Consider the following 27502-nt stretch of genomic DNA (forward strand, 5'->3'; position numbering starts at 1 on the left):
TTAAAAAGACATAATTACCAACTTACACATGTTAGATAAGCTTATTATTCTTCTTATTTCAACATCTATCTCCTAGAGTTTGATGATCGGACTAACGGTTTTCCTAAAAATTACGATTAAAACTGGGAATAATCCCATAGACTTACATTGAGGGAATGTTCAAATGATCAACACTATTCAAACTCACACTGACAAAACTATCTAAATCATGCTAGCAACGTGCTAATCATGTTAGAAACATACTACCAACATGTTAGTAACATGTTAACATCCTAGTAACATGCTAATCATGCTAGTACCTTGCAAATCATGCTAACAAAATGCTAATCATGCAAGAAACAGGCTAGTGACTTGCTAATCATGCTAACAACATGCTAGTAAAACCCTAGTAACCACCCTGAATACCCCAACAACTGCATAGCAACACCTTAGCAACCACCCCAGGTACCATAGCAACCATGTAGTAACACCCTAGCAAACCACCTGGGTTACCCTAGCAACTGCATAGCAACACCCTAGGTAGGCAACCATTTTAGGTAGCCTAGCAACCACCCTGGGCAACCACATATTAATACCCTAGCAACCCCCTGGGTTACCCTAGCAATAGCAACACTTTAACAACCACCTCAGGTACCATAGACCAGTGTTTCCCAAACTTTTTTTCTGGGGACCCACATTTTAAAGTCGATAAATCCTTGTGACCCAATAAACATGAGGCCCATATAGTTCTTATATGACGAAGAGAATTCATGCATTAACAAAATATGTATGACCATTTTTAAGGTCAGTTAAGCTTCCACTTAACTATTTAAAAGAGAAACAGATATTTGACAAGGCACATTTTTATTTACCTGTTGTTGACAATAAGTCAAATGCAGAGGTGAAAAGAAGAGTTGACAAGGCATCTCATTGTTTTCATATTCTCATCATCATTACAGTGTACACAATTTATACTTAATGAGACAAAGTGCAAAATAGGGCGGTTAATCATTTGTTTTTCTTCCTATCATCAATAAAACCAGACAGAATCAATGCATGCCTTTCATATAACATTCAATGCTTTGCACATCTACCAGAATAATATGAACATTAACTTACATCAAAAACAATATTTTATGAGAACTTTTTTATGCACCCACTGTGACCACATTTACTCAAGTAAGATACTTTGGGGCAAAAAAAGCAGATGATGAAAACGACGAGCTCCCTCATGCGGCTAATGGGTGAACTACACATTTAAATTTTAATCAAGAGTATAGCACACTGACAAATAGTGCTCGACTTTGGCGACCCATACAAAATCTCCCACGACCCACTTGAGCGCCTTTGGGAATGACTGCCATAGACACAGTATAGTAACACCATAGCAACTGCCTGGGTTACCCCTAGAAACTGCATAGCAACACCCTAGGTAGGCAACGACTCTAGGTAGCCTAGTGTAGCAATTGTCCCTCTGCAACATATCCCTGCTACACTAGCAACACCTTAGCAACCACCCCAGGCACCCTAGCAAATGCATAGTAACACCCTAACAACCACCTGGGTTACCCTAGCAACCACATAGCAACCAGATAGTAACTACATCTACATCTAACATTTCTAATCTAATATGTGTTATCTACCTATTTACTTATCTATCTACACATCTGTCTATCTGTCTTTTTATCTGTTTTCCAGATAAACTGTATTGCCTTCAAAACTTCAAACTAGTTCAAACTGAAAACCTTCAAACTTCAGGCTTTTACAACTACCTAAAACTTTCTGGCTAGGCTTTTTCAAGCCAACCTAAAGTTTGTCGAACTTTACTATCTAGTTTGTTTTTGTATTCTAGTTTTGAGTTTTATTTAGTGACAGAAACGGATGATGAATGATATTTCAAGTGTTTTAGACAAAACAGGCTCAGTTGTCCGTCGTGACGTGAGTTGCCATCCGGACAGTTTAAAGCGACGCACTTTCTAGACTTTACCTTTCTCAAGGCTACCCGCCGTTTCTTCGATGAGTCACGTGATCTTTCTGTCAGCAGGGGGCGCGCAGCGGCTCAGACACTGCAGTCTCCATTCGAATCCATTCAAAACCACTCCAACACTCACTGAAGACAGCGGCACAGCAGAAAGTATTTCGTTTAAGTGTAATAATTACAAATATTCGTTACTTGGAAATCCGTGTAGCCTACCCGAAATCTGTCAAATAATTAACGTTTTCTCAAGTTCTGATGTTTTCTCACCGGTTTGAATAATAATTGATCTGCATAATGACAGAAACAGACTGTTAAACTATGAATCAAATTATATAGTTATTATATTAATAAGAAGAGCTATTATTTAAGCCCCGCCCATCTCCGCACTCGCGTGTGTTTAGCGGTCATTCCGATCCGGGTGCGTCGGCGAAATAGTTCCGGGTGTGTTTGTGGGTGAAAGGTCGCTGCTGTGACAGAAGAGACACTGGGAAGAGCGCTGTACACATCTGTCTGTGTGTGTGTGTGTGTGTCGTTGTGAGGTTTCGGATCTGTGTGAGATTGGACCGACAGAAGGAATCATGTCGAAGCAGCCGCAGCCGATCAGTCCGCTCAAGAACTTCTTCGCCGGTGGATTCGGGGGAGTGTGTCTAGTGTTCGCCGGACACCCGCTCGACACCATCAAAGTAACCAAACTGATAAACACACACCGATACAGCTGTTTAACATGTCACATCTGTCCATTAGTCCATTATTAGTTTGTTTAGCCAAACTCCTATTCATTGTTGATTAGTTTAGTATCATTAACGTCAGTTTTCTAACTTTCTCATTGCTATTTTATAAAACAGTCATCATTCCTTCTCTGTTTTTCTCTTATATGAGAGTTAAAGTGCTATTAATTTAAACGAGTTTAATAGAAGGCCTAGCTGTGTTTGTTTGTGTTACTGTCAGCAGGGTTTTTGACACTTGTGACCTTTGACCCAGATCTGTTTGTGCTGTTGTCATGTGATCTTGGTATGCGCAGGTGCGACTGCAGACGCAGCCCAGACCGGCTCCAGGTGAATCTGCGCTGTACCGCGGGACGTTCGACTGCTTCAAGAAAACGCTGGCGAAAGAGGTACGACTGACTCTCAGCTGTGTCTCCTGACTGTGGTCATCTGGACTGACGTCCCTCTGTCTGTCTGTGTGTCTGTGTGTGTCTCAGGGTGTGCGGGGTCTGTATAAGGGCATGGCGGCACCCATCATCGGAGTCACACCCATGTTCGCCGTCTGCTTCTTCGGCTTCGGACTTGGGAAGAAACTGCAGCAGAAGACGCCCAACGACATCCTGACGTGAGACGCTGAAGACGTTTGGACGAGCCGAGTGTCTGACATGAGTGTGTTTATTCACTGTGTGTGTGTGTGTGTGTGTGTGTGTGTGTGTGTGTGTGTGTGTGTGTGTGTGTGTGTGTGTCAGATATCCACAGCTGTTCGCGGCCGGGATGCTGTCAGGTGTGTTCACCACGGCCATCATGGCTCCGGGAGAGAGGATCAAATGTCTGCTGCAGGTGAGACGCTCCAAAGACAAACCGAATCAATCGAGTGAGTCGTTTATGTGTAAATGCTCTGATTGATTCAGATTTGTAACTTTGATCATTCAGTCCAAGCGATTCACTAGCAAAGAACAGATTAAAACAGCCATTCATTTTCGAATTCCGCGTATTGAATAATTCGCGATCCACGCTCCGAATCCTGATCTGAAATGATGGGAGCAGGTTTGTGAATCATTTCAGGAATTAAAATGGTTCAAAAACCATAATCCAGATCAGGACTTCTTTAGAGTGTGAATCACATCTTTTGATTCGGATGGGAACTTCAGAGCGGGTTCGTGAATCATTTTGCTAATTAAATGATTCACGCTCCGAGTCCTAATCTGAAATGATGTTCCGCGAATCATAATTCAGATCAGGACTTTCTAGCGTGAGTCACGAATCATTTGATTCAGATCAAAACTTTGAAGCAGGTTTGCTAATCGTTTGATTCCGATCAGGAATTCTGAGTTTGGATTGTTGTGAATCCTTTGATTTAGATCAGACCTTTGGAGTGGGTTTGGCAATCTTTTGATTCAGATCGGGACTTTAGAGTGTGAATCACATCATTTGATTTAGATTGGAACTTCGTTTTTAGTAGGATCTGATACGATGGTTCACAAATCATCATTTGGATCGGGACTTCCGAGCGTGGATTGCGAATTATGTGATTTAGATTGGAACTTCAGAGTGGGTTCGCAGATTATTTGATTCAGTTCGGGACTTCTGAGAGCAAATCACAAATCATTTTAACAAATTAAATGATTTGCGCTCTGATCTGACCTGATCTGAAATGATGGTTTGCGAATCATAATTCATATCGGGACGTCTGAGCGCGAATCATACGATTTAGATCGGAACTTAGGAGAATCTTTTAATTCAGATCGGGACTTCTGAGAGCAAATTGCGAATCATTTGATTTAAATTGGAGCTGCTTTTTTGGTTCGTGAATCATTTTGTGAGTGAAACGATTCTGGATTTTGTAGCTCGAGTTGCGAATCATCTGATTTAGATCGGAACTTTGAAGCAGGTTCAGATTGTGACTTCTGAGAGAAGATTGTGAATCATTTGATTTAAATGAGAAAGTCGGAGCGGGTTTGCGAATCCTTTGTTTCATATCAGGACTTCTGAGTGTCCTGAAGTCCTGAACTGAAACGATGATTCGCAATCATAACTCGGATTAGGATTTCTGAGTGTGGATCGTGAATCCTTTGATTTAGATCGGAACTTGAGAGCAGGTTCATGAATCGTTTTGCAAATTTAATGATTCACACTCTGAGTCCTGATCTGAAATGATGGTTCGTGAATCATAATCCAAATCGGGACTTTGTAGTGTGAATCATTTAATTTAGATCAGAACTTTGGAGCGTGTTTGTGAATCTTTCGATTCAAATTGGGACTTTTGAGTGTGAATCGCGAATCATTTGTTTTAGATCTGGGTTCATGAATCATTTTGTGAATTAAACGATTCGTGCTCCGAGTACTGATCAAATGATTCGCGATCCACACTCAAAAGTCCCAATTTGAATCGAAAGATTTGTGAACCTGCTCAGAAGTCCTGATCTGAATCAAATGATCCACACTCTGGTCTAAGAAATCCTGATCTGAATCAAAAGATTTGTGGACCTGCTCTCAAGTTCTGATCTGAATCAAATGACTCTCAATGTGAGCTACAAAGTCCTGATCTGAATTATGATTGCGAATCATCGTTTCAGATTTAGATCTGAGATTCTTTGTGGGTTTGTGAATCATTTTGCAAATGAAATGATTCACGCTCTGAGTCCTGATCTGAAATGATGGTTCATGAATCATAATTCAGATTGGGACTTCAGACCGTGAATCACGAATCATTTGATTCAGATCAGGACTTCAAGTCGTGTAGTGTGAATCAGACTTCCAAACACAGATCACAAATCATGTGATTCTTCACGTATGGCAAATCATTTGCTTAAGATCGAAAGTTCGGAGCGTGTTCACGAATCATTTAATACGCAAAATCCATGCTTCAAGTCCTGATTTCCCTTGGCCATACTTTTTCACTATTTCTCAACACAAGAATATTCAAATAAAAATATTCTTTTTTCCTTAAAAATATAGAAAAAATGCTATCAAACAATACCTACCTTGCTACTGTCCTTGCTACAGTCTTGGAGTTATGAGGCATTATTTTTGTGTATTGCACTCAAAAAAAAACAACAGTTTTTGAAATTCATTCACGTAGTCAAGAGCTAAACAAAAAGGCCACTTTTTTGTTTTGTATACATTATGCTATCACCAAAAAATCTGAAACAGATACAGCTAACTTGTCTTCAAGTTAGGAGTCATTATTTTTGTGTATGTCACAAAATATGAAAAATATGAAAGGAAAAAAAAACACTGATCAGTGCTGCTAACTGCTTTCAGTTGAAAGTTTTGCAATGTAGCTGATGAGGACATAATGGCGAGTTCACGGATCTACATTAATATAAATATATCAGTGGGAGAGTGTTGTAACCTAAATAAGGTTTGTCCGACAAATTGATTTTGTTGCTAGGCTTTCGGAAAAAAAAGTCTCAAAAGGGGTGAGGAAGTCACTAAACACTTATCACTAAATTTAACATTGACTACAATATAATCAGTTATTAATATTTTGTTGGTGCTCTCTTGTTTTGTATGACAGCATGGCCAAAAATTAAGACTGCACAATTTGGCATGTTTCATTGCATTATTATCAGAAATAAAACGATGGACTCCAAGCAAATATAATTTGCTTAAATATAATAAAATTCCATAATTCAAAACATACTTGGGCACAAAACAATATATTTTTTTACAGTTTTTTGAAGGGAAATTCTATCTGAACAATTCCCTTTGTAAAACCCTTCAGGATATAGACAGGAACACAAATGTAAAGTGTGGTGTGTGTAAGAGCTGCTGAAGTGGAGATTTATGGCTCAGTGTAGGAGAAAACACTCTTGACCTTTAAAAACATGTATTGTGATTGAAATCTATTGACACAAATAGATAAAGTGCTATAAAAGAAAGACCTAACAGTGTGTTTAAGGTGTTTTCTTTCCACTAGTCTGAAAAAAACACTATGAAACACCAAAAGGTGCATGAAAAAACAGAGTCAAAGTTTCAGACTATTCTTAAGAGCATATGGGCCTAGAACTTCAGAGTGGGTTTGCAAATCTTTTGATTTGTTCTTTTGTTCTTAAGTTGTCATAATTGCATAATTCACATGTGCTTTGATTTATTTTTGCCGTTGATTTGTTATATGACTATATTTTTATTTATCTGTTTATGTTTTTTGGAGTTTGAATAAGACATTGTTTGATCTCTCTGAAGTGAGATCTCAGTTAAAAGTCCTTGAGAATCAGAGAAGTAGTGTTTGTAAAGTGGTCAGTGTGTAACATGAGTGGTGTGTTCAGATCCAGGCGGCGTCGGGCGAGGTGAAGTACGCAGGGCCCATGGACTGTGCCAAGCAGCTGTACAGAGAGAACGGCATCCGCAGCATCTATAAAGGAACGGCTCTGACGCTCATGAGAGGTATAGACACACGCCTGCAGAGGGACACACTCACATCTGTTAAAGAATCAGACTGTTTGGTTGAGTGTGTGTGTGTGTGTGTGTGTGTGTGTGAGATGATTGACAGCTGTCACTGTGTCGTCAGATGTGCCGGCCAGCGGGATGTACTTCATGACGTACGAGTGGCTGAAGTACACGCTCACGCCGGAGGGCAGGAGGTCAGTGTGTCCACGCTCTCATTAATGATCAGATAGGCAAACGAGAATAAAGTCGAAGTGTTACGAGAATAAAGTCGAAATGTTACGAGAATAAAGTCGAAATGTTACGAGAATAAAGTCGAAGTGTTACGAGAATAAAGTCGAAATGTTACGAGAATAAAGTCGTAATGTTACGAGAATAAAGTCGAAGTGTTACGAGAATAAAGTCGAAGTGTTACGAGAATAAAGTCGAAATGTTACGAGAATAAAGTCGAAATGTTACGAGAATAAAGTCGAAGTGTTACGAGAATAAAGTCGAAATGTTACGAGAATAAAGTCGTAATGTTACGAGAATAAAGTCGAAGTGTTACGAGAATAAAGTCGAAGTGTTACGAGAATAAAGTCGAAATGTTACGAGAATAAAGTCGAAATGTTACGAGAATAAAGTCGAAGTGTTACGAGAATAAAGTCGAAATGTTACGAGAATAAAGTCGTAATGTTACGAGAATAAAGTCGAAGTGTTACGAGAATAAAGTCGAAGTGTTACGAGAATAAAGTCGAAGTTTTACGAGAATAAAGTCGAAATGTTATGAGAATAAAGTCGAAATGTTACGAAAATAAAGTCGAAATGTTACGAAAATAAAGTCGAAGTGTTCCGAGAATAAAGTCGAAGTGTTCCGAGAATAAAGTCGAAGTGTTCCGAGAATAAAGTCGAAGTGTTCCGAGAATAAAGTCGAAATGTTACGAGAATAAAGTCGAAATGTTACGAAAATAAAGTCGTAATGTTACGAGAATAAAGTCGAAATGTTAGGAGAATAAAGTCGAAGTGTTACGAGAATAAAGGCGAAATGTTACGAGAATAAAGTCGTAATGTTACGAGAATAAAGTCGTAATGTTACGAGAATAAAGTCGAAATGTTACGAGAATAAAGTCGAAGTGTTACGAGAATAAAGTCGAAGTGTTACGAGAATAAAGTCGAAGTGTTACGAGAATAAAGTCGAAATGTTACGAGAATAAAGTCGAAATGTTACGAGAATAAAGTCGAAATGTTACGAAAATAAAGTCGAAATGTTACGAGAATAAAGTCGAAGTGTTACGAGAATAAAGTCGAAATGTTACGAGAATAAAGTCGTAATGTTACGAGAACAAAGTCGTAATGTTTCGAGAACAAAGTCGAAATGTTTCGAGAACAAAGTCGAAATGTTTCGAGAATAAAGTCGAAATGTTTCGAGAATAAAGTCGAAATGTTACGAGAATAAAGTCGTAATGTTACGAGAATAAAGTCGTAATGTTACGAGAATAAAGTCGTAATGTTTCGAGAACAAAGTCGTAATGTTTCGAGAACAAAGTCGTAATGTTTCGAGAATAAAGTCGAAATGTTACGAGAATAAAGTCGTAATGTTACGAGAATAAAGTCGTAATGTTACGAGAATAAAGTCGAAATGTTTCGAGAATAAAGTCGAAATGTTTCGAGAATAAAGTCGAAATGTTTCGAGAATAAAGTCGAAATGTTTCGAGAATAAAGTCGAAATGTTTCGAGAATAAAGTCGTAATGTTTCGAGAATAAAGTTGTAATGTTTCGAGAATAAAGTCGTAATGTTTCGAGAATAAAGTCGTAATGTTTCGAGAATAAAGTCGTAATGTTACGAGAACAAAGTGGAAATGTTACGAGAACAAAGTCGTAATGTTTCGAGAACAAAGTCGTAATGTTACGAAAATAAAGACTTGTTTTGATTGATGTCTGTGTGTTCAGCCCGACGGAGCTCAGCGTTCCCAGCATCCTGTTTGCGGGCGGGATGGCGGGGATCTTCAACTGGGCCGTGGCTATTCCTCCAGACGTGCTGAAGTCTCGTTTCCAGACAGGTGCGTCAGACGTTCTCCAGGTGTCCCGCAGGTCTACGGCGAGTCTAACGGTTGTTTGTGTCTCATCCACAGCTCCAGAGGGCAAATATCCCAACGGTTTCCGGGACGTCCTGAGAGAGCTGATTCGGGAGGAGGGCATCGGCTCGCTCTATAAAGGCTTCACTGCGGTGATGCTGCGAGCGTTTCCGGCTAACGCGGTACGACTGACGCGTAACTCGTAATCATGATTTAGTATTTCATAATTTTTAATTTGATTTACTGTTATCATTTCTATATTTTATCTCACAATTAGCTGAATGTCATAATTTTGACAATTTTGATCATTTTTAAAAATATTTATGATTTTAACCTTACATTTTATATCATACTTAGGTGAATCTCAAGAATTTGACCTATTATATCATAATTATGATTTATTGTTATCATTTTTACATTTCATCTCATAATTAGCTGTTAATCTTAAAATTATGACTTAGTATTTTATAATTTTTACGTTTTATCTCATAACTAGCTGAATCTCATGATTTTGACCTTTTCTGTATTAATAAGATGTTAATCTCATAATTATGTCTTTTAAATCTCATTTTGACCTTTTATCTTATAATTATGATTTACTGTTATAGTTTTAGTATTGTCTCATAATTAGCTGTTTATCTCATAATAATGACTTTTTAAATCTCATGATTTCAACCTTTTATCTCAAAATTATGATTTAGTATTTTATAATTTTTTACCTTTTATCTCATAAGATGAATCTCATGATTTTGACATTTTTTCTCATATTTTTGATTTATTGTTATAATTTTTACATTTTATCTCGTAATCTTGAATTACCGTTATAATTTTTACATTGTCTCATAATCAGCTCTTTATAATATATAATAAAGTCATAAAGTGTAGTCATAATTATGACTTTTTAAATCTTAAGATTTCAACCTTTTTTATATAATTATGACTGTGACTATGAATTTGTACATTTTATCTCATAATTGGCTGTTTATGACTTTAAAGTTCATGATTTTCACCTTTTATCTCATAATTATGACTTGTAAAATAAGTTTTACATTTTATCTCATAATTATGACTTTTTCAATCTAATTCTTTTTATCTTTTATCTTTATAATTATCTCAAAATTATGATTTGCTGTTGGCATTTTTGCATTTTATCTCCTATTTAGCTGTTAATCTCATAATTATGACTTAAATCTCATGATTTTAACCTTTTATCATATAATTATGACTCATTTTTATAATTTTTACATTTTGTCTCATAATTAGCTGTTGATCTCATTAATTATAATTTTTTAATCATTATGATTTCCACCTTACATTTTATCTCATAATTAGCTAAATCTCATGCTTTTGACCTTTTTGATATTACTTAGCTGTTAATCTTATAATTATGACTTTTAAATCTCATCGTTTTGATTTACTCTTATAAATTTTAACATTTTATAAGTTTAACATTGTCTCATAATTATCCGTTTATCTAATAATTGTTTTAAATCTCAACATTTCAACTTTTTATCTCATAATTATGCCTTACTATGTTATTAATGTTTACATTTTCATTTACTGTTAACATTTGTACAATGTCTCATAATTAGCTCTTTGTCTCATAATTATGTTGTTAATCTCAAGATTTCGACCTTTTATACAATCATGACTGTTTTCTACATTGTATCTCATAATTGGCTGTTAATGACTTTCATGATTTCGATCTTTTGTCTCATAATAATGTTGCACAATGTCATTTTCTCATAATTAGCTGTTTATCATAAAATGATGACTTTTTCAATCTCATAGATGTTTTTATCTCATAGTGAAGACATTTTATGATTAACCAAAGCATGTCCCTTATGTGTCAGAAATGTGGTTTTCCTGAGATGCACCCGTATTTAAACTCAATAAAGTCAGAAACGTCCTGAGGCACATCCGTCTGTCCCACTTACAGCCGTTCGATATCACTGACACGCTTTCTCTCTGTCTTTCAGGCCTGCTTCCTGGGCTTTGAAGTGGCCATGAAGTTCCTGAACTGGATGGCTCCCAATCTCTGATCCAGAGGAACCGAATCAGATGTGAACGCGGAACAGGAGCGCCGCGAGACGCCACACGGATCCGTTCGGGACGAGCCGACACAGAGACCGTAGCACACGTTAACCAATGTCTCGCTGCTTTGTGATTTATTTGAGAGGATTTTAATCTGTACTAGTTCAGTGCCTTACAACAGACTGTGAACCCATTTCTGCCTTCAGGGAAACTGAATGTTTTTAAAATAGAGTTCAACATCTAACCGTTACATTAGCGTTATCCGTTTGCCTTCAGCCCTCGTGACAGGAATTCAGGACACAGTCAAGGCCTGCTTTGTGTTTTAATTGTTTTGTTCATTGTGTTTAAATCCCACAGTTATTAAAATGTACATAAATAAATGTATATTGATTGTTTTCATAGCTGTATTGATTTGTCTTTCTGGCGTTGGGGGTTTTCCCGCCACTGTTTACCTCAGAGCTTTACATTCAGGGTTTGATGTACAAACTTCACACGATCTTTTGAGACGAATATGTTGATTTAATCTACAGAATAAAAGACAAACATAAGCTGCAAATTGTCGTCCTGCAGTCGTGATATTTTTTTCGAGGACAGTCGATATTTTCCCCTGTGATGGAAACTGTCGATCGGTCAGGAGTCGATGTTTCTCCCCTGAGGGAAGAGCAGTTTTGTTAGACACACGGCCGACTCTTGATCGTGTTGTTTTAGCGTGAGTGTGTCTGATGTTTGCCGTTATTGATCCGCGAGCGGTCCGGTGATCAGCGGCTGTCCGCCGGAGCGCGAGGGTCAGTCAGGATGAGTGTGGAGGTTCCGGCGGGTCTGACGGAGCTGCTGAAGGGCTACACGCTGGAGGTGCTGAAGCGGCGGCCCGCGGACCTGCTGGAGTTCGCCGTGCAGTACTTCACCTGTTTGAGGGAGCAGCGCGGCTCCACCCGCACCTGCAGCCGATCACCGGTCACCCGCGGCATAGCCTTCGACCAGGACTCCGCGCCCACCGACTCCAGCGACCAAGAGGAAGAGGAGGAGGAACTTAGACAAGAAGAAGAAGACCAGGAGGAGGAGGAAGATGACTTTCCAGATGATTTTACATTCAAAGGTGGGCGCAGAACTTGTGCTTTATCGTCTGAAGATGTGAACTTATGTGACTTATACACAGGATATTTGCCTTCACGTTAAATACTGTAATTATTATAAATACGTGAAGGGAAATATTGAACTATATATTTAGCTTGTGTTTACTTTATCTAATAGTTCTCATCTGTTCTTATCTGTAGCTCCTCCGCCCAGTAAATGCAACAGACGTGTATCAGGTAAAGTGTTTTGTCTGGTTATTATCAGGTTGGCCTGAGATAGTCTGATCTGCTACTTTTAGCTTTTTATTATCATTCTTCTCTCAGACTCATTTTCTTTCAAGCTAGAAGCACCAAACTGAGCCCAGCTCTTCAGACTGATCTCACTTAGGCTAGTTTACATTAATCCGGATACATTTGAAAACGAAGTTTTCATTTTAAAACGCTCTTTAGTCCACACTCGCGTTTCCAAGCGTTTTCCAAAAGTTTCTCATCCACAATGAAACGTAGGAAAGCATCAGATTTGCCTTCCTGCGCATGCGTAAAGCCTCCAGAATTATATAGAAGCAATTCTTCTGGCGGGATAATTTCTATATCGCGCTCATTCATATTTGATCTGAAAAGCAGTTGTCGTCATGTTTTGCAGGACAGCGACTGTGAGTGAATTTTCTGTCATCATTTTAGGACTGTAATTTGAAGAGTGTACAAGGTAAATCTCTTTAGCAGCAGTGTGTGACAGTGAATAGCACAGGCACAATTACTGCTGTAAACATAGATATCTATTGGTACAATATGCGTCACATGACTAGGGCTGTTCGATTCCGAAAATTTTTGAATCGATTCCGATTCCGATTCCTGGTTCTGGAATCGATTGGATTCGATTCCAGAATCGATTCCTCACTGTTGTTTCGATCCTTTTTCGATTCTTGCTTTTTTAGATTGGAGGAAGCTAATTTCGCAATGAATGCAGGATGCAAAGTTCGTATAAAGTTACCTTCTTGTTACGGCTTCCTATGTTGGCTGATGTAATTGTCTAGGGATTTAGGAAGGTAACACAAAAAGCACAATAATAAAAGAAATCCCAAAGGGGATTTTTACCCGATTTCAGGAAGATAGTTTGTTACCAAAGTTATGTGGGGAGAAATAAAGAATCAAACGGAAACCAGTAATACTTTCACAATTTTAGTGAGAAATTATGTTTACCAAAATACAAATTTGGTCCATGTTATGAACGATACCTCAAAGAGGCAGAAAGTTCAGATATACAAAATATGTACACAATAAAGAGAAAGAATATATAGATAAACAAAAATAACCCAACAGTGTGAGACGTGAGCGGAGCTCATAATATGAAGCTTCATTTGTAAAAAAAAATAAAAATAATAATAATTATATATATAATAATAATTTATCCACTTTGGCCAGAGTTTTTAGAAATAATCGTTTTCTGTAAAAAAAATTGGGTTTTCGTGTAAATGAGAGGCCAAACCGCAGGGAAATATCTGCGTCTTCCCTTTGTGTAAACGGGGCCTCACTGTGCTCTATATAGTTTTCATTAAATTGAAGTTTAAATATCAGACAAATCCAACAGACTTTCATTGACGGAATGTTCAAATGAGCCCACACTATTCGAACTCCAACTGTCAAAATTCAAACTCCAACTGTCAGAGTTTAACAATCCATTGAGACTAAGGGCGAATTCCAAACGGCTATTTTGCGCCCTTCAAGGGCACTTCTAGAAGGGGACGCCATTTGTAGGGACGTTCCAAACGAAAGTGAGCAACTTAATCCCTTCACGAAGGGCCCTTCCAGAAGGCCGTTAGCGAAGGGAACATTCCATGGTCACTTCACGGAAGTGATTTCCGTTAGTGATCACGTTTGCGCAGCGTTGTCAAGGTAACATTTCGTCAGTCATTCCCTTCGCCAAGGGAGTTCCAAACGGTTAAAAGAGACAGAAATGCCCTACTCCCTTAAAAGAACTCACTTCAAAGGGATCTGCCCTTCGGAGGGAGTAGGGCGTAGGGATGCGCACTTCCATTTGGAATTTGCCCTAAATCAAGCTTCAATCTAGCCTAGCAACTACAATCATGCTAGTAACATGCTAGTAGCTTGCTAATCATGCTAGCAACTTGCAGTTAATGCTAGAAACATGTTAGCAACTTGTTAATCATGTTAGAAACATGCTAGCAGCTTTTTTCTAATCATATTAGAAACATGCTATCAACTTGCTAGTCAGGCTAGAAACATGCTAGAAATATGTCAGCAACTTGGTAATCATGCTAGAAACATGCTATCAACTTGTTAGTCAGGCTAGAAACATGTCAGCAACTTGCTAATCATGTTAGAAACATGTTGTCAACCTGTTAGTCAGTTTAGAAACATGCTAATGACATGCTAGTAACTTGTTAATCATGTTAGAAACATGCTAGCTACCTGCTAATGACATGCTAATAATGGAAGTAACATATCAATTATGTTAAAAACATGCTAACAACTTGTTAATCATGCTAGACGCTTGCTAATGACATGCTAGCAACATGCTAATCATCTAATCTATCTATATAAAGTTCAAAACGTTAAGCTTTTACAGCTGCTTTAAACTTTCAAGCTAGGCTTTCTCAAGCCAACCTAACATTTGTCTTGACAAACTTGTTTATCTGGTTGTAGTATGAGATACTTTTACAGCTTTTATTAATATCTAATATTTTTAATGTTATTGTTATATTTATTTGTTGTTTCTAGAAAGTTTGTTTTCATTTTTATTTTAGTTTTTAAGTAAGTTTAGTAGGGGTTCATTTTAGTTATGTTTTTTAACTACGCTACCAGTCAAACATTTTTGAACAGTAAGATTTTTGATGGTTTTCTTTTTAAGAAGTCTTTTTTTGCTATATATAAAATATAAATAACTGCTTTCTGTTTGGATATCTATTAAACTGTAGTTTATTTCAGTGATCAGAGCTGAATGTTCAGCATCATTGCTCCAGTCCTTCAGAAATCATTCTAATATGCGTATCTGCTACTCAAGAAACATTTATTAGGGGCCAAAAATGAATCTTGGTCCACCTGGTTCCTCTCCTCATGTTGATCACATTCAAGAGCTTACATTAAGGCTATTTTGAAAAGTACAGTGTTCTGTTTTATGTTGCTACTCCTCCTTGAATATTGATCCAATTCTGAAAGTACAGCTTTGATCACAGGAATAAATTACATTTTAAAATATATTCAAATAGAACACGGTTATTTTAAATAGTTAAAATATTTCAGATTTTTACTGTTTTTGCTGTACTTTGGGTCAAATAAATTCATTTAAATTTAAAAATATTACTGTCCAAAAACTTTATTTTTTTAAATCATTTTTTCTTTCTGTAAAGTTCGAGTTACTTTTCATTTGAGTTGTAGTTATTTTAGTGCAGCGGTGTCTGTTTCCTGTCATGTGATGGTGTGTTCCTGCAGTGTGCGCGGAGGCGTATAACCCTGATGAAGATGAAGACGAGGGCAGCGAGTCGAGGGTCGTTCACCCCAAAAGCGAGGAGCAGCGTCAGCGACTGCGGGAGTCCTGCAAGGACATACTCCTGTTCAAAACACTGGAGAAGGTTCATACAGACGCACTAAACACACAGAACCAGCCGCTGTCTGTCTGTCTGACTGTGTTTGTGTGTGTCAGGATCAGTTTGCGGAGGTGCTAGACAGCATGTTCGAGGTGCTGGTCAACCCCAGCGAGTGCATCATCAGTCAGGGAGACGACGGCGATAACTTCTACGTCATCGAGAGGTGAGAGCCACTTCTACATCTGTCTGACATGAGGAGCGGCTGATCAACCGTCTGTCTGTCTGTCTGTCTGTCTGTGGTCTGTCCGTCTGCAGGGGTGTGTTTGATATCGTGATTCAGAAGGACGGAGTGAGCCGCTGTGTGGGTTGCTATGATAATAAAGGTAGTTTTGGTGAGCTGGCCCTCATGTACAACACGCCGCGCGCCGCCACCATCAAGGCCACTCAGGAGGGAGCACTGTGGGCACTGGTGAGAGTCACATCATGCACTGCATTTCTCTTCAAAAATAATCAATCATATATATATATATATAAAACGGTTAGTTCCATTCCTCAATCCTGATTGGTCAGCAGCTGTGTCGTATTCATGATACAGCACTGCTATGACCGCTTCACTCAACGGGTTTGTGTATCATTGAACCCCCTTAGCAACCACCCTTAGCAACGTAAACACAGCTGCAGCAGTTAGGGACTACTTTTTACAGCGGAAGGCAGTTAATGATTTTACTTTATGAAAACATACAACTTAATAAATATAAATTAATATATATTTTTGATATTAATATTTTTATTGTGTGGTAACCGTTTTATAAAAGCAATAAGGTACTTGAGGACGTGCTGTATCGTGAATAAATCACGGCTGACGGGGGTACATACATACATACATACACACATACCTATATATATATTTTTTTTTTCCATTATTTGTTTATTTCTAAAAACATATATTTAAATTAAAAATGTTTAAATTAGTTTTAAATAATTATATAAAAGCGTTTAAAATGTGCAAACATATAACAGGTTAGAACTGGATAAAGTTTGCAGACGAACTATTAAGTTGGCTTGAGAAAGCCTTTGGAAAGCTTAACGTTTGAATTAAATTGTTGAAATTGAGGTGGGAACACGCTTCTAGCATGAATCAGCATGTTGCTACTATGATTTAAGATGGTTTAGCCATGTTGCTATCATGAATTAGCATGTTGCTAGCATGATTTAACAGGAAATAACATGTCGTTAACACAATTTCACATGAATTAGCATGTCGAATTAGCATGTTACTAGCATGAATTAGCATTAACATTCTTAACATAATTGTTAAGTTATTAGTATGTTGTTAGCATGATTAGCATTTTACTAGCATGTTTCCAGCATGATTAGCATGTTGTTAGCATTATTCAAGCATTATTAGCATTTCGTTACCATGTTTATACCATGATTAACATGTAACTAGCATATTGTTATGATTAGCAAGTTACTAGCATGTAACTTGTTTCTAGAATGATTATCAAGTTGCTAGCATGTTGTTAACTTGTTTCTAAAATGTTTAGCATGTCACTAGCATTCTATGATTAGCAAGTTACTAGCATGTTGTTAGCATTATTCAAGCATTATTAGCATTTTGTTAACATGTTTATATCATGATTAACATGTTACTGGCATGTTGTTAGCATTATTCAAGCATTATTAGCATTTCGTTACCATGTTTATACCATGATTAACATGTAACTAGCATATTGTTATGATTAGCAAGTTACTAGCATGTAACTTGTTTCTAGAATGATTATCAAGTTGCTAGCATGTTGTTAACTTGTTTCTAAAATGTTTAGCATGTCACTAGCATTCTATGATTAGCAAGTTACTAGCATGTTGTTAGCATTATTCAAGCATTATTAGCATTTTGTTAACATGTTTATATCATGATTAACATGTTACTAGCATGTTGTTACAATTAGCAAGTTACTAGCATGTTGTTAGCATTATTCAAGCATTATTAGCATTTTGTTAACATGTTTGTATCATGATTAGCAAGTTACTGGCATGTTGTTAGCATTATTCAAGCATTATTAGCATTTCGTTAACATGTTTATATCATGATTAACATGTTACTAGCATGTTGTTACGATTAGCAAGCTACTAGCATGTTGTTAGCATTGTTCAAGCATTATTAGCATTTCATTAACATGTTTATATCATGATTAACATGTTACTAGCATGTTAACTTGTTTCTAGAATGATTATCAAGTTGCTAGCATGTTGTTAACTTGTTTCTAAAATGTTTAGCATGTTACTAGCATGCTATGATTAGCAAGTTACTAGCATGTTGCTAGCATTATTCAAGCATTATTAGCATTTTGTTAAGATGTTTATATCATGATTAGCAAGTTACTAGCGTGTTAACATGATAAGCATGTTACTAGCATGTTGTTATGATTAGCAAGTTCCTAGCATGTTCCTAGCATGTTTCTGTGCAAATCCAGCAAAAAAAAAAAAAAAACTGCTTTAAATAGCTGGTTTAAGTTTGGTTGGTCAACAGTTGGTAAGATTGGTTTCGGCAGACCAACTTAATAATTTAGCAAGGAACAACAACAACAAAACAATATTAAGAGATAAAAAGAGAGAAAGAGTTGCGGTTCCTAATTGGTTTCATCCAGTGTTAGAAACTAGTTTCCATATTTCCGGCCCTCTTTTGTTCCGCTCTGGACTCATGATTGAATCAGACGGACGTTACATTTGTACACATTGTGATGATGATGTGTTTTCTTCATCTTCAGGACAGAGCCACTTTCCACAGACTCATCGTGAAAAATAACGCCAAGAAGAGGAAGATGTACGAGAGCTTCATCGAGAGCGTCCCGCTGCTCAAGTCTCTGCAGGTGTTTCTCTGCTCCTTCACTTCAGTTTCATGTTTAAACCGCGTCGTCAGCTCGATCGTTTACAACCAAAACTAGTAAAGACCAGAAATATTTGTATAAAACGCTCCTCTAAATAATGAGTTTTAATGAGTGAGTCATCGACTGATTCAGAAACAAAGCGAGTGACTCTGGTGAGGAATGAATGCGTGAATCACTGTCTCTGTGTGTCAGTTATCGGAGCGCATGAAGATCGTGGACGTGGTCGGGATGAAGACGTTCAGCGACGGCGAGATGATCCTACGGCAGGTGCGTCTCCTTGATCTCCTGGTGATGTCGCTATGGTTATTATCTGACCAACGCAGCTGTGTTTGCTCTCAGGGCGATTCGGCCGACTGCTTCTACATCGTGGAGTCTGGAGAGGTCAGGATCATGATCAGAAGCAAAGTAAGAGTCCGCTGTGTGTCGAGCGTGAGTCTGATGCTGGCGTGTGTTTAGCGTGAGTCTGATGCTGGCGTGTGTTTAGCGTGAGTCTGATGCTGGCGTGTGTTTAGCGTGAGTCTGATGCTGGCGTGTGTTTAGCGTGAGTCTGATGCTGGCGTGTGTTTAGCGTGAGTCTGATGCTGGCGTGTGTTTAGCGTGAGTCTGATGCTGGCGTGTGTTTAGCGTGAGTCTGTTGCTGGCGTGTGTTTAGCGTGAGTCTGATGCTGGCGTGTGTTTAGCGTGAGTCTGATGCTGGCGTGTGTTTAGCGTGAGTCTGATGCTGGCGTGTGTTTAGCGTGAGTCTGATGCTGGCGTGTGTTTAGCGTGAGTCTGATGCTGGCGTGTGTTTAGCGTGAGTCTGATGCTGGCGTGTGTTTAGCGTGAGTCTGATGCTGGCGTGTGTTTAGCGTGAGTCTGATGCTGGCGTGTGTTTAGCGTGAGTCTGATGCTGGCGTGTGTTTAGCGTGAGTCTGATGCTGGCGTGTGTTTAGCGTGAGTCTGATGCTGGCGTGTGTTTAGCGTGAGTCTGTTGCTGGCGTGTGTTTAGCGTGAGTCTGATGCTGGCGTGTGTTTAGCGTGAGTCTGATGCTGGCGTGTGTTTAGCGTGAGTCTGATGCTGGCGTGTGTTTAGCGTGAGTCTGATGCTGGCGTGTGTTTAGCGTGAGTCTGATGCTGGCGTGTGTTTAGCGTGAGTCTGATGCTGGCGTGTGTTTAGCGTAGGGGTGGGCGATATGACCTAAAATTAATATCACGGTATTTTTCATCTTTTGAACGGTGCCGGTATAATATCACGGTATTACTTTTTTTGGTACATTTTCGGAGGAGTAGCCTGTCCTGTCCATTTAGTATGTGAATAAAGTTAATATTTTCATAATATAATAAGTATATGGTAGGTATCCTTATCAAAAAGAGACATGGGAGAGTATTATGCATTCTCAACATATTTATTTTGCAAAAAATCTAAAGATCTTACTTAACAGTGTACAACAAAACAAAAAAATATTTTTTATTGAAATTTAATTTCTGCAATATTTACAACCTTTAAATAACTGGGGGAAATCAACCCATGGCAACAGTTTAAAAGTAGACCAATTCTGTGGGGAAAAACGCAGACTTGGCAACCCTGCATCCAACAAGAGCTGCTGGAGTTAATGTCTTTGCACACATGAGTACGAAATTTTCGTCCGACATTTTTGCACGTTAAAAAAAATACAGGTTATGTTAATAGAGTTTACACACTGCCTATGAAACTTTCGTCCGTCATAAAAAAATTTGGATCGTGTTTGATTTTCTGCATTTCCACATCCATAATAAGCATTTTGATAAGGATGGCGAATATGAGAAAACTAAAAAAAAAAAAAACGCATACGAAAATCGGACTCAGTGTACAATGACCTTTAGATTTGAATGATCACGGGTCGAAAGTAAAGAGAGATGACAAAAATAGACTGGAGGATTTGTTGCAATCTTGTACTCACTGACAAATATCTATTATAAGACGTGCTGCTCCCTTTACAAAATCGAAAGTAAAAGTTAACAGGCCGGTCGCGTTCGCCTCGCGCCTGCTCAATTTGTGATCCGCTGTGTAAATCCTTTTGCCGGCCGACCGGGAAAAGTCCCGGTCGTCCCGATTGCCACTCCGCCCCTGGTATAGGCTACAGGCCCGACCTTTCACGATGTTTCACCAGTCGTTTAATGGCCACTCCCCTTTTACCACCTGCAAAGCTGATACGAATATGTTTTACTTTTTTATTTACAACAAGATATATAGTATAAGGACAGGTATTCAGACCACAACTGAACGTTTGAAGAAAATTTAATGTTTTAAATATACCGGTATTGACGGTATTAGAAAATCCATGTCGTGGCGCAATCTCACACCGGTGATGACTATGACACCGGTGTACCGCCCACCCCTAGTTTAGCGTGAGTCTGATGCTGGCGTGTGTTTAGCGTGAGTCTGATGCTGGCGTGTGTTTAGCGTGAGTCTGATGCTGGCGTGTGTTTAGCGTGAGTCTGATGCTGGCGTGTGTTTAGCGTGAGTCTGTTGCTGGCGTGTGTTTAGCGTGAGTCTGATGCTGGCGTGTGTTTAGCGTGAGTCTGATGCTGGCGTGTGTTTAGCGTGAGTCTGATGCTGGCGTGTGTTTAGCGTGAGTCTGATGCTGGCGTGTGTTTAGCGTGAGTCTGATGCTGGCGTGTGTTTAGCGTGAGTCTGATGCTGGCGTGTGTTTAGCGTGAGTCTGATGCTGGCGTGTGTTTAGCGTGAGTCTGATGCTGGCGTGTGTTTAGCGTGAGTCTGTTGCTGGCGTGTGTTTAGCGTGAGTCTGATGCTGGCGTGTGTTTAGCGTGAGTCTGATGCTGGCGTGTGTTTAGCGTGAGTCTGATGCTGGCGTGTGTTTAGCGTGAGTCTGATGCTGGCGTGTGTTTAGCGTGAGTCTGATGCTGGCGTGTGTTTAGCGTGAGTCTGATGCTGGCGTGTGTTTAGCGTGAGTCTGATGCTGGCGTGTGTTTAGCGTGAGTCTGTTGCTGGCGTGTGTTTAGCGTGAGTCTGATGCTGGCGTGTGTTTAGCGTGAGTCTGATGCTGGCGTGTGTTTAGCGTGAGTCTGATGCTGGCGTGTGTTTAGCGTGAGTCTGATGCTGGCGTGTGTTTAGCGTGAGTCTGATGCTGGCGTGTGTTTAGCGTGAGTCTGATGCTGGCGTGTGTTTAGCGTGAGTCTGATGCTGGCGTGTGTTTAGCGTGAGTCTGATGCTGGCGTGTGTTTAGCGTGAGTCTGATGCTGGCGTGTGTTTAGCGTGAGTCTGATGCTGGCGTGTGTTTAGCGTGAGTCTGATGCTGGCGTGTGTTTAGCGTGAGTCTGATGCTGGCGTGTGTTTAGCGTGAGTCTGTTGCTGGCGTGTGTTTAGCGTGAGTCTGATGCTGGCGTGTGTTTAGCGTGAGTCTGATGCTGGCGTGTGTTTAGCGTGAGTCTGATGCTGGCGTGTGTTTAGCGTGAGTCTGATGCTGGCGTGTGTTTAGCGTGAGTCTGATGCTGGCGTGTGTTTAGCGTGAGTCTGTGGCGTGTGTCGAGCGTGAGTCTGATGCTGAGGTGTGTGCAGACTCAGGCGGGTCGGAGGTCGCAGGAGGAGGTGGAGGTGGCGCGCTGCTCCAGGGGGCAGTATTTCGGAGAGCTGGCGCTGGTCACCAATAAACCGCGAGCGGCGTCTGTTTATGCGGCGGGAGACACCAAGTGTTTAGGTATGAACCACAGATAATACATTGAATATCTTATTTTCCAGTGCAAATATCTTGAGTGTTTATCCTTTAAACAAGTACAAATAAAAATATGCTGCGTCCGAAATTGCAAACTGCTTCAGTAGGTGCTACATTTAAATTTGAAGGTACTTCATGACCGTTAAAACAGTATATAGTATGAATATGGGTAGTATGAATGGAATTCGGACATACTACATCCGCCGCGTCTCCACTTTCCACCATTTTTTGAATAACGACTCCTCTCCTGGAGCCTGAAGTGTCCATCCGATGCGTACTGCAGAATTCGGCCGGAAGCAGTAGGTCATCCGGATATTTCTCGCCTACTGTATTTCCAATACTATGAATTCGGACATACTAGTTTCTTTTAATAATTAGAAACTTTATAGTAATAACAACTTAATTTCTTGTAATAATTAGAAACTTTCTTGTAATAATAACTTAGTTTCTTTTAATAATGAGAAACTTTCTCGTAATAGTGACTTAGTTTCTTGTAATAATAAAACTTTATAGTAATAATAACTTAGTTTCTTGTAATAATTAGAAACTTTATAGTAATAATAACTTAGTTTCTTGTAATAATAAAACTTTATAGTAATAATTAACTTAGTTTCTTTTAATAATGAGAAACTTTCTCGTAATAGTGACTTAGTTTCTTGTAATAATAAAACTTTCTTGTAATAATAACTTAGTTTCTTGTAATAATTAGAAACTTTCTCGTAATAATAACTTAGTTTCTTGTAATAATAAAACTTTATAGTAATAACAACTTAATTTCTTGTAATAATTAGAAACTTTCTTGTAAAAATAACTTAGTTTCTTTTAATAATGAGAAACTTTCTCGTAATAGTGACTTAGTTTCTTGTAATAATAAAACTTTATAGTAATAACAACTTAATTTCTTGTAATAATTAGAAACTTTCTTGTAATAATAACTTAGTTTCTTTTAATAATGAGAAACTTTCTCGTAATAGTGACTTAGTTTCTTGTAATAATAAAACTTTATAGTAATAATAACTTAATTTCTTGTAATAATTAGAAACTTTCTCGTAATAATAACTTAGTTTCTTGTAATAATAAAACTTTATAGTAATAACAACTTAATTTCTTGTAATAATTAGAAACTTTCTTGTAATAATAACTTAGTTTCTTTTAATAATGAGAAACTTTCTCGTAATAGTGACTTAGTTTCTTGTAATAATAAAACTTTATAGTAATAATAACTTAATTTCTTGTAATAATTAGAAACTTTCTCGTAATAATAACTTAGTTTCTTGTAATAATAAAACTTTATAGTAATAATTACTTAGTTTCTTGTAATAATTAGAAACTTTCTCATAATAATAACTTAGTTTCTTGTAATAATAAAACCTTATAGTAATAATGACTTAATTTCTTGTAATAATTAGAAACTTTCTTGTAATAATAACTTAGTTTCTTTTAATAATGAGAAACTTTCTCGTAATAGTGACTTAGTTTCTTGTAATAATAAAACTTTATAGTAATAATTACTTAATTTCTTGTAATAATTAGAAACTTTCTCGTAATAATAACTTAGTTTCTTGTAATAATAAAACTTTATAGTAATAACAACTTAATTTCTTGTAATAATTAGAAACTTTCTTGTAAAAATAACTTAGTTTCTTTTAATAATGAGAAACTTTCTCGTAATAGTGACTTAGTTTCTTGTAATAATAAAACTTTATAGTAATAATAACTTAATTTCTTGTAATAATTAGAAACTTTCTCGTAATAATAACTTAGTTTCTTGTAATAATAAAACTTTATAGTAATAATAACTTAATTTCTTGTAATAATTAGAAACTTTCTTGTAATAATAACTTAGTTTCTTGTAATAATAAAACTTTATAGTAATAATTAACTTAGTTTCTTGTAATAATGAGAAACTTTCTCGTAATAGTGACTTAGTTCTTGTAATAATTAGAAATTTTATAGTAATTATAACTTGGTTTCTTGTATTAATTAGAAACTTTATAGTAATTATAACTTGGTTTCTTGTAATAATTAGAAACTTTATAGTAATAATAACTTGGTTTCTTGTAATAATTAGAAACTTTCTTGTAAAAATAACTTAGTTTCTTTTAATAATGAGAAACTTTCTCGTAATAGTGACTTAGTTTCTTGTAATAATTAGAAACTTTCTTGTAAAAATAACTTAGTTTCTTTTAATAATGAGAAACTTTCTCGTAATAATAACTTAGTTTCTTGTAATAATAAAACTTTATAGTAATAACAACTTAATTTCTTGTAATAATTAGAAACTTTCTTGTAAAAATAACTTAGTTTCTTTTAATAATGAGAAACTTTCTCGTAATAGTGACTTAGTTTCTTGTAATAATAAAACTTTATAGTAATAATAACTTAATTTCTTGTAATAATTAGAAACTTTCTTGTAATAATAACTTAGTTTCTTGTAATAATAAAACTTTATAGTAATAATTAACTTAGTTTCTTGTAATAATGAGAAACTTTCTCGTAATAGTGACTTAGTTCTTGTAATAATTAGAAATTTTATAGTAATTATAACTTGGTTTCTTGTATTAATTAGAAACTTTATAGTAATTATAACTTGGTTTCTTGTAATAATTAGAAACTTTATAGTAATAATAACTTGGTTTCTTGTAATAATTAGAAACTTTCTTGTAAAAATAACTTAGTTTCTTTTAATAATGAGAAACTTTCTCGTAATAGTGACTTAGTTTCTTGTAATAATTAGAAACTTTCTTGTAAAAATAACTTAGTTTCTTTTAATAATGAGAAACTTTCTCGTAATAATAACTTAGTTTCTTGTAATAATAAAACTTTATAGTAATAATAACTTAATTTCTTGTAATAATTAGAAACTTTCTCGTAATAATAACTTAGTTTCTTGTAATAATAAAACTTTATAGTAATAACAACTTAATTTCTTGTAATAATTAGAAACTTTCTTGTAAAAATAACTTAGTTTCTTTTAATAATGAGAAACTTTCTCGTAATAGTGACTTAGTTTCTTGTAATAATTAGAAACTTTCTTGTAATAATAACTTAGTTTCTTGTAATAATAAAACTTTCTTGTAATAATTAACTTAGTTTCTTTTAATAATGAGAAACTTTCTCGTAATAGTGACTTAGTTTCTTGTAATAATAAAACTTTATAGTAATAATTACTTAATTTCTTGTAATAATTAGAAACTTTCTCGTAATAATAACTTAGTTTCTTGTAATAATAAAACTTTATAGTAATAACAACTTAATTTCTTGTAATAATTAGAAACTTTCTTGTAAAAATAACTTAGTTTCTTTTAATAATGAGAAACTTTCTCGTAATAGTGACTTAGTTTCTTGTAATAATAAAACTTTATAGTAATAATAACTTAATTTCTTGTAATAATTAGAAACTTTCTCGTAATAATAACTTAGTTTCTTGTAATAATAAAACTTTATAGTAATAATAACTTAATTTCTTGTAATAATTAGAAACTTTCTTGTAATAATAACTTAGTTTCTTGTAATAATAAAACTTTATAGTAATAATTAACTTAGTTTCTTGTAATAATGAGAAACTTTCTCGTAATAGTGACTTAGTTCTTGTAATAATTAGAAATTTTATAGTAATTATAACTTGGTTTCTTGTATTAATTAGAAACTTTATAGTAATTATAACTTGGTTTCTTGTAATAATTAGAAACTTTATAGTAATAATAACTTGGTTTCTTGTAATAATTAGAAACTTTCTTGTAAAAATAACTTAGTTTCTTTTAATAATGAGAAACTTTCTCGTAATAGTGACTTAGTTTCTTGTAATAATTAGAAACTTTCTTGTAAAAATAACTTAGTTTCTTTTAATAATGAGAAACTTTCTCGTAATAATAACTTAGTTTCTTGTAATAATAAAACTTTATAGTAATAATAACTTAATTTCTTGTAATAATTAGAAACTTTCTCGTAATAATAACTTAGTTTCTTGTAATAATAAAACTTTATAGTAATAACAACTTAATTTCTTGTAATAATTAGAAACTTTCTTGTAAAAATAACTTAGTTTCTTTTAATAATGAGAAACTTTCTCGTAATAGTGACTTAGTTTCTTGTAATAATAAAACTTTATAGTAATAATTAGAAACTTTCTCGTAATAATAACTTAGTTTCTTGTAATAATAAAACTTTATAGTAATAACAACTTAATTTCTTGTAATAATTAGAAACTTTCTTGTAAAAATAACTTAGTTTCTTTTAATAATGAGAAACTTTCTCGTAATAGTGACTTAGTTTCTTGTAATAATTAGAAACTTTCTTGTAATAATAACTTAGTTTCTTGTAATAATAAAACTTTCTTGTAATAATTAACTTAGTTTCTTTTAATAATGAGAAACTTTCTCGTAATAGTGACTTAGTTCTTGTAATAATTAGAAATTTTATAGTAATTATAACTTGGTTTCTTGTATTAATTAGAAACTTTATAGTAATTATAACTTGGTTTCTTGTAATAATTAGAAACTTTATAGTAATAATAACTTGGTTTCTTGTAATAATTAGAAACTTTCTTGTAAAAATAACTTAGTTTCTTTTAACAATGAGAAACTTTCTCGTAATAGTGACTTAGTTTCTTGTAATAATAAAACTTTATAGTAATAATAACTTAATTTCTTGTAATAATTAGAAACTTTCTCGTAATAATAACTTAGTTTCTTGTAATAATAAAACTTTATAGTAATAACAACTTAATTTCTTGTAATAATTAGAAACTTTCTTGTAATAATAACTTAGTTTCTTTTAATAATGAGAAACTTTCTCGTAATAGTGACTTAGTTTCTTGTAATAATAAAACTTTATAGTAATAATAACTTAATTTCTTGTAATAATTAGAAACTTTCTCGTAATAATAACTTAGTTTCTTGTAATAATAAAACTTTATAGTAATAACAACTTAATTTCTTGTAATAATTAGAAACTTTCTTGTAAAAATAACTTAGTTTCTTTTAATAATGAGAAACTTTCTCGTAATAGTGACTTAGTTTCTTGTAATAATTAGAAACTTTCTTGTAAAAATAACTTAGTTTCTTTTAATAATGAGAAACTTTCTCGTAATAGTGACTTAGTTCTTGTAATAATTAGAAACTTTATAGTAATAATAACTTGGTTTCTTGTAATGATTATTTA

The 27502-nt window shown here is 35.8% G+C and overlaps 2 protein-coding genes across 2 annotated transcripts in view; both read left to right on the top strand.

Annotated features, from left to right (window-relative positions):
• Positions 1-2386: 2386 nt before the first annotated feature.
• On the top strand, positions 2387-11694 carry slc25a20 (solute carrier family 25 member 20). Its single transcript, XM_073844646.1, has 9 exons — positions 2387-2640; positions 2979-3071; positions 3159-3286; positions 3411-3501; positions 6933-7050; positions 7175-7247; positions 8980-9089; positions 9162-9286; positions 11084-11694. The coding sequence occupies exons 1-9, from the start codon at positions 2536-2538 to the stop codon at positions 11144-11146; spliced, it is 906 nt and encodes a 301-aa protein (XP_073700747.1). The 5' UTR covers positions 2387-2535; the 3' UTR covers positions 11147-11694.
• A 132-nt stretch (positions 11695-11826) lies between these two features.
• The window catches only part of prkar2ab (protein kinase, cAMP-dependent, regulatory, type II, alpha, B), a 35667-nt gene continuing 19991 nt past the window's right edge, over positions 11827-27502 (top strand). Inside the window, exons 1-9 of the mRNA XM_073844644.1 lie at positions 11827-12234; positions 12413-12448; positions 15662-15801; positions 15873-15979; positions 16072-16225; positions 18528-18629; positions 18840-18914; positions 18987-19052; positions 22186-22324. Coding sequence (XP_073700745.1) covers positions 11934-12234; positions 12413-12448; positions 15662-15801; positions 15873-15979; positions 16072-16225; positions 18528-18629; positions 18840-18914; positions 18987-19052; positions 22186-22324 — 1120 coding nt within the window. The 5' untranslated portion in view covers positions 11827-11933. The remainder of the gene's footprint in view (positions 12235-12412; positions 12449-15661; positions 15802-15872; positions 15980-16071; positions 16226-18527; positions 18630-18839; positions 18915-18986; positions 19053-22185; positions 22325-27502) is intronic.

Source organism: Garra rufa, chromosome 7 (genome assembly GCF_049309525.1).
Source record: "Garra rufa chromosome 7, GarRuf1.0, whole genome shotgun sequence".
NCBI lineage: Eukaryota > Metazoa > Chordata > Actinopteri > Cypriniformes > Cyprinidae > Garra > Garra rufa.